This window comes from Gobio gobio (assembly GCF_949357685.1).
Source record: "Gobio gobio genome assembly, chromosome: 18".
Classification (NCBI taxonomy): domain Eukaryota; kingdom Metazoa; phylum Chordata; class Actinopteri; order Cypriniformes; family Gobionidae; genus Gobio; species Gobio gobio.
The window spans coordinates 1,628,287-1,636,607 of NC_137111.1; the positions used below are offsets into that span (position 1 = coordinate 1,628,287).

An 8,321-nucleotide genomic window follows, 5' to 3' on the forward strand; every position below is an offset into this window, starting at 1 on the left:
ATATAGGTTTTATTCCCAAAGGATTCAGACACTTTCAAATTAATAAACCGTATACATCAACTGTAGCAAATCTCTTTGAATCTTTTAATTCTGACATAAAACAAGAACATTTAATAATGCATAGCAGGGCTTAATTCCTTGAGTGTGAACATTAATACAGTAACAATGCATGACTTTCAGCCTCTTGTTGAAACAACAGTCAAAATGAAGGGATGCAACATGAGTGTTTTGAAAGAATTACAGTAGGAATGGTAAGGTAACGGTACTGGTCTCTGCAACTTCATACATCATCTGTCTGGGAAATCTGAAACAATAAAACTGCATATATGTGCAGCTTAAAGTTCAAACAAAGCATATATTAAATATAAATGGTCTCCAATGTATGCACTTCATTACATAAATTATTATCAGTTGAATGTGTGGTGGACATGACATGCAGGTACAAACACACTGTTGTGACTGCTCTTTCCTAATTAAATAATAGTTAAATAAAAGACCACGTGAAAAATATCTATTTATCTAATTCGTCTATTTATATACACTTTCTCTCATCATTCAAACCATTGTTATGCTTTCTATGGAGTTTATGATTCTAAAATCCTACATTTGTATGGTGTGCATATGCAGAATTCTTTATGAAGTAAACATAAGAATCCATCAATACTACTAAATGTTTATTTTCACACAGAGATCAGTTGAAGTGATAGTTTCTTAACTGCTAAGTTCTTAGTTTCATTAAACACAGAAATGAACCGATCAAACTTCACATACATACCTCTGCTGCTTAGCCATGATCTCTAACTGCGGTCGAACGCTGATGACGTAACATTCAGGTGGGCCCGCCCTCACGCGGTTATGATTGGCCGATTGATGAGCTTAAATCTGATTGGCTAAAGAGTACGACTCCTCTGTGTAGGGAGGATTGCGCTGCCAGGAAAGTCTCAAAAACACACACACACATCCAAGGCAATTCACACACGTGAATGACGATTTGCACATTCGCATTACAGGATGAATGTGTACATTTTAAACATTCAAAAGTTTTTGTGCACAGTTGTAAATCTACGAATTGTGTTTTGCATTTGTGAAATGTATTTTATGAATATATAATTTTATTTTGCGCATTGTTTGAATTGTTTTTTGTGCACGTGAATTTGGTTTCATGCATGTGAAATTGGTTACACATGTGTGCATCTTGTTTTTTGCGTGAATTATTAATGAGTCTATTCTGACTCCATATACATCACACTAGGAGTCAGGAAATATTCTAATTCTAATTCTATATTATTATTAAGTATAAAAATATTCTAAATGTGTTTTAAAAAGAAAATTAAGGTGTGTTATAAAGGCTATGTTGTTGAATGCATTACAGCATTAAACACTTGCAAGGCCTGGAAGAGAGCAAGCTTCAGTCATGTGGGAAAAAAACTAATTACATTATATAAAATGTCACTAAGTAATATAATTAATTCATTTTTAGGGCGAAACACATTACTTTTAAGAGTAACCCTTCCCAAAATATGTTATATTTACCTTCCTGTCTCTTCAAAAACAAAAAAACACCGTTAGCTCAGATTCTAGATTTACAAAGATAGAAGTGCAATTGATAGAGCTGACAGTAAATCATCTGTTACACAATGTTTCTCATCCATCCATCTTCTTCCGCTTTATCCAGGGCCGGGTCGCAAGGGCAGCAGTCTAAGCAGAGATGCCCAGACTTCCCTCTCCCTAGACACTTCCTCTAGCTCTTCCGGGGGTACACCGAGGCGTTCCCAGGCCAGCCGGGAGACATAATCCCTCCAGCGTGTCCTAGGTCTTCCCCGGGGCCTCCTCCCGGTTGGACATGCCCGAAACACCTTCCCGGGAAGGCGTTCAGGAGGCATCCGGAACAGATGCCCGAGCCACCTCAGCTGTCCCCTCTCGATGTGGAGGAGCAGCGGCTCTACTCTGAGTTCCTCCTGAGTGACTGAGCTTCTCACCCTATCTCTAAGGGAGCGCCCAGCCACCCTGCGGAGAAAGCTCCTTTCGGCCGCCTGTATCCGGGATCTTGTCCTTTCGGTCATGACCCAAAGCTCATGACCATAGGTGAGAGTAGGAACGTAGATTGACCGGTAAATCGAGAGCGTCGCCTTACGGCTTAGCTCTTTCTTCACCACGACAGACCGGTACATCGACCGCATTACTGCAGAGCTGCACCAATCCGTCTGTCAATCTCCCGTTCCATCCTCCCCTCACTCGTGAACATATAAAAGCTTTTAATAAAATATAATTTAAAATAAAATGTTATTTTATGAAAGGTTTATTAGAATGTAGATCAGATCAGATTTGATAGGTCTATGAATATTGAACTAGTGGGTAGGCTAATAGCTGAATATTCAAACATCATGGGAAAATGAGGTGGGAGCTGAGCTTCTGTAAGTATAAAACTCATATTAGTAGCATAAGCATTCTCACACAGAGTCTACTCTCCAAGATAGATCTATCATGGAAATGTCTAACTGGGGACTGACAAACATGGACAATCAAACAATCCAATACTGCTTTCCAAACAACAATTTGTCTTGTAGCAGAAGTATCCGACCGGAAGCGGAGTACATCATTGTGTACATTTTCATCGCTGTATCATCAGTGTTCACCGTGTTTCTGAACCTGTTGGTGATCATCTCCATCTCACACTTCAAGCAGCTCCACACTCCCACCAATGTGCTGATCCTCTCTCTGGCAGTGGCTGATCTGATCGCAGGACTGATTCTCATGCCCGTGCAGGGAATGAAACTGATTGAGCCATGCTGGTACTTTGGAGAAATATTTTGCTCAATATTTCTTCTTATTCTTTACGTGGTTGTCACAGCAGCTCTTGGTAATATGATTATTATATCTGTGGATCGATACATTGCTGTGAATGACCCTTTGCAATATCCAATGAAAGTCAATAATAACAGAGCTATTGTTTCCATAGTTGTGAACTGGGTATTATCCTTAATATATAATGTTTATCTGTTGAATGAGTTTATACTGTATCCAGAGAGGAACCACACATGTATTGGAGAATGCATACTTTTCAATGTATATTTGGAAAAAGTAATACTAGATTCTATAGTTTGTTTAGTTGCACCTTGTTGTGTTATTATTCCTTTAAATGTGAAAATCTGTTTTGCAGCAAACTATCAAGCTAAGCGTTTAAATTCAGTCACAGACAAAAAGGCCAAATCAGAAAGAAAGGCTGCAAGAACCTTAGGGATTGTAGTACTGGTTTATCTTCTTTGCTGGATGCCATACTATTTCATTTCTCTTTTTGTTTGGGATATTGAAAGTGATTCTCTTATAATTAATGTAATGGATTGGATTGTGTGCATGAATTCCTGTATGAATCCACTTATATATGCAATGTTTTATCGATGGTTCAGACTGTCAGCAAAAAACATTTTGACACTGAAAATATTTGAACCTTCATCAGCAAACATAAATCTCAAGCAAATGTAAGAGATAATGTGTCTTGAAGTTCTTGTTTAAGCAGCACCAGAACATTAGATGTCATATAACAGCTGTTTTTTTTTTTTTTTAAATATGGTGTCTAACATGTATACTATGAGCATATTTGTAAGTGACACTATCTGCTCTGTTTACTGAATGAAAGCATCGCAAAACTGTAGTGATGCTGCTTGGAAGATAGATGTTAAAAGAAAATGTAACATTTGCCACACTAAAGTAGTTATTACAAAGATAATCTTTAGTTTAAATGAAAGAAATCTACTTTATTAGAAGCAAACAAGGTACTATATATTTTAATGTATGACCATGGTAACTGCAGTAAAACAACTGAGACAAATTTCACAAAATGAGCTTAAATGATTGATGATGGGTAAGAGTGAAGTTTAATCTTTATAATGACAATTATTATTAAGCTTTGAAATGTAGTGCATTCAGTCCCATCATTCCTGAATAATAAAAAATATATTTTGGAATAATATTTTCAGTTTAATTTTTATAAATGTATGAGGGGAAAGATGTTATCATTCATTAACATGTCCTGTCAAACAATCCCAAATGTGTTTAGGCTCACAGCTCTCAGTTATTTGTGTCAGGTCCTCGCAATAGAAGCTGTACTGATACATTGTGCAGGAATGAGTGGGAACCCAGTGTGCCTGCAGGCCTTTTCACGAAGCCTGCCTTGTCGAGTGGTTCTTCACCCCGTGACAATATATATATATAGCGTCACCTTCCTGAAGGGAGCTCGACATTGCTGCCTAGGTGAAGGCTGCTGCTGTGGCTACGACTGAGTAGATGTAGGCCTGCAGGGGGAAACCCTCAACAACGAGCAGGGAGGAGGCAGCCCCAAAAGGATGGGTGTTGGCAGCAGCATCATGTCAGGGCAGGTTGTGTCTGATTGGGGGAATAGCAGAGGGGACACCTCCTCTTTCAAGGTATCTTAGTCTCAATCTCAACATCGCTATGGTCATCTTTCCGCAGTAGGTACATGGCTCATCAACGAACACTACCCCAGTGTATTTACGGCCCAGACACATGAGGCAGAGCTAGTGGCTGTCAGACCGGGCCAGGAAATGACTGCATCCAGAAACACATGGGTGTAGTGACATCTTTAAAAAGACGGTCACTCCTGTGTTTACTCTTTCAGGGAAATTTTGCTCTTTAATGTTGAATCACTCAGGGGAGCAGCCGCTGCACTTGACCATGCACACACTCAGCAATGCGACCTCCACTGAAACACCAACACACAAACAGCTTTTCATCTTGTTTTATAGACACTAAATGATGATTAAGACAACCGTGATGAAAACAAATGTCTGCTCGGCTCCGAAGCGAAAGCTTAATGTGAGTATGCTGCCTTGTATACCCAGAAGCAGGGGAGAGGCTTGTGATGCAATTTTTGCTTGCCAATATGCGTTGGCTTGTTCTGTTACCACTTGAAGGTGATTGGGCTATCAGGCGAGATCCCAATTCATCAGTCACTGACGTTAATGTTGAACATGACTGACTGATAGAAAACAAATCATTTCTGTTTCCTGTACAGAACCTATAGGATGTTGCGCATGTGCGGTCGACACAAAATGAAGAAATCACTCCCTGAGACAACTCGTTGTTCCAGAGTCATATTAAAGTTCATATGAACAAATCACTCATGCTCGACCTATCACTACCACATATTCGGCGAAGCTCCCTCTAGGACCATCCATGGACAGGCATGCCTTCAAACGTTCATTGAGGCTGGTATTGTAGAAAACACATAGGGAGCAGTCAGGGTAGTTGTTGAGGCAAGCTAGATAAAAAAAAATCCCTTGTGTGATCCTTGTAGGAGTGATCCCCCTGCAAGATTCTTGCAATCTTGTGTTCTGAGGTTGCTTGTATTAAAATCCAATGAATGAGTCTAGCAGAATGAAATGAGAATTAAACTTTAATTAACAGAGAATCAAGAACTATTTACAAACCAAAATAACGTTAACACCTGGCCATGAACTGAGGAAGACTGAATGCTTAAATACACAGAGGGATGATCATTAACAGACCAAGGAACAGGTGAGACACTCATCAGGACCATGGCAACTAATGAAAAAAAATAGAATTCAGTCAAATATAGACAAAGAAAACTAAGACCGAATACTAAACAAGAACATATCTGTGAGAGTAATAACCTGTGATGTTAGGAGAAATTTTGTATGGCATACATCACACTAGGGGTCAGGAAAAATTCTAAGCGCTCTGAATATAATAATATTCTAAATGTGTTTTAAAAAGGAAATGAAGGTGTGTGTTATAAAGGTGTCACAATCACCTGCGAGAGTGCCCCTGATTACCACCTGAGGGCACTCCACCCCGGACTGTCACTCCATCACAAACTACATTAACCATAATCCTTTGCCCGGACTTATCATCACTCATTGTTTGCACCTGTGTCTCATCACCTCATTACCCCATTACCCCAGCCTATATAAACCATGTTCACTCTGTCATTCACTGCGAAGTCTTGTTTGTTGTATTACTGCATTTCTGAGCGTTTTCCCTGGTTTCATGTCTCTGGTTTTGGATTTCTTGCCTGTTCCGTGGATTACCCGTTTGCCTGTCTCTCCTGCCTTGTTTGCCTAATTGGACTGATTACTTGTTATGACCTCTTGCCTGTTTGTTGACTACGAGTGTGGATTACCCTTTAATAAAGCTGCGTTTGGATCCTCAACCTCTGTCTCAGAGCAGTACGTTACAGAAGACTTCGCCAACAATGGATCCAGCAGCAGTCACCCTTGTTCGACTACGCCAAGGAACTCGCTCACTCAAGGACCACATCAGAGACTTTCTGAACATCTCAAACACCACCAACCTACCGGACTTTATGTTGATTGACTTTTTTTGCTATGGACTCAACCAACACTTACAAACCAAACTGATCCGTGATGGTCCTCGAGAGTTCCTTGAGTGAGTTCCTTGACTATGCCCTTCAGGTGAGCAGCTCTACATTTACTGTGGGTGTCATGGAGGAAGGTGACATCTATGCACTACCTGCCAGTCTAGCGATGTCTCCAGCCACTGACCAGCGTCCAGCGACGTCTCCAGCCACAGACCAGCGTCCAGCGACGTCTCCAGCCACTGACCACCGTCCAGCGACGTCTCCAGCCACTGACCAGCATCCAGCGACGTCTCCAGCCACAGACCAACCACGGCTCCAGCCACTGACCAGCGTCCAGAGACGCTCCAGCCACTGACCAGCGTCCAGCGACGTCTCCAGCCACTGACCAGCATCCAGCGACGTCTCCAGCCACAGACCAGCATCCAGCGACGTCTCCAGCCACAGACCAGCATCCACCCCATGGTCAGAGCCCAGAGAGGGCTCCGCCTCCTGTCACGAGCCCAGTGAGGACTCCACCTCCTGTCACAAGTCCTAAGAGGACCCCGTCTCCTGTCACGAGTCTAGAGAGGACTCCAAACGGGCCATCTGCTCCGTCGTGGGGGTCTCCGAGACTCCAGCCACTGACCAGCGTCCAGCGACGTCTCCAGCCACTGACCAGCGTCCAGCGATGGCTCCAGCCACTGACCAGCGTCCAGCGACGTCTCCAGCCACAGACCAGCGTCCAGCGATGGCTCCAGCCACTGACCGGCATACAGAGATGGCTCCAGCCCAACCCCATGGTCAGAGCCCAGAGAGGGCTCCGCCTCCTGTCACGAGCCCAGTGAGGACTCCACCTCCTGTCACAAGTCCTAAGAGGACCCCGTCTCCTGTCACGAGTCTAGAGAGGACTCCAAACGGGCCATCTGCTCCGTCGTGGGGGTCTCCGAGACTCCAGCCACTGACCAGCGTCCAGCGACGTCTCCAGCCACTGACCAGCGTCCAGCGATGGCTCCAGCCACTGACCAGCGTCCAGCGACGGCTCCAGCCACTGACCAGCGTCCAGAGACGGCTCCATTAGATTGTTGTGACGCCACTTATTAGATAGGAATATTCAAAGATCGGAGTCATCACGCCGGAGACCGGTTTATTGAGGATGCCGTGTCGATGAGGCAAGAATTAGATAGGAATATTCGAAAGATTGGAGTCATCACGCTGGAGAAGGGTTTATTGAGGATGCTGTGTCAATGAGGCAAGTATTAGATAGTAACGTTCGAAAGATCTGAGTCACCACGCCGGAGACGGGTTTATTAAGGATGCCGTGTCGATAAGGCAATTATTAGATAGGAATATTCGAAAGAACGGAGTCATCACACCGGAGACGGGTTTATTAAGGATGCCGTGTCGATGACGCAATTATGAGTAATGAATTACTTTTTAGGGCGAAACACAAAATTACCTTTAAGAGTAACCCTCCCCAAAACTGGTTATATTTACCTTCCTGTCTCTTCAACAACAAAAAACAACCGTCTGCTCAGATTTTAGATTTACAAAGATAGAATTATCATTGATAGAGCTGACAGTAAATCATCTGTTGCACAACGTTTCTCAGAGTTACATCACTCAATGAACCGGCAGTGACTTTGTGGATTAGATACAGTGCTTCCAATGTGTCAGTATACTAATATAGTAGTCTTATACTGGGACAATACTTGAATTGGTATTATCTATATAACCATATAAAAGCTTTTATAAAATATAATTTAAAATAAAATGTTCTTTTATGAAAGGTTTATTAGAATGTAGATCAGATTAGATCTGATAGGTCAATGAATATTGAACTAGTGGGTAGGCTGAAAGCTGAATATTCAAACATCATGGTAAAATGAGGTGGGAGCTGAGCTTCTGTAAGTATAAAACTGAGTCATATTAGTGGCATAAGCATTCTCACACAGAGTCTACTCTCCAAGATAGATCTATCATGGAA

General features: G+C 42.2%; 1 protein-coding gene across 1 annotated transcript; it reads left to right on the forward strand.

The window, feature by feature from the left end:
• Positions 1-2,490: 2,490 nt before the first annotated feature.
• On the forward strand, positions 2,491-3,483 carry LOC307142551 (trace amine-associated receptor 13c-like; the record flags this gene model as incomplete). Its single annotated transcript, XM_079843520.1, has 1 exon — positions 2,491-3,483. One exon carries the CDS (start codon positions 2,491-2,493, stop codon positions 3,481-3,483), a length of 993 nt encoding a protein of 330 aa, XP_079699646.1.
• Between the last annotated feature and the right edge of the window lie 4,838 nt (positions 3,484-8,321).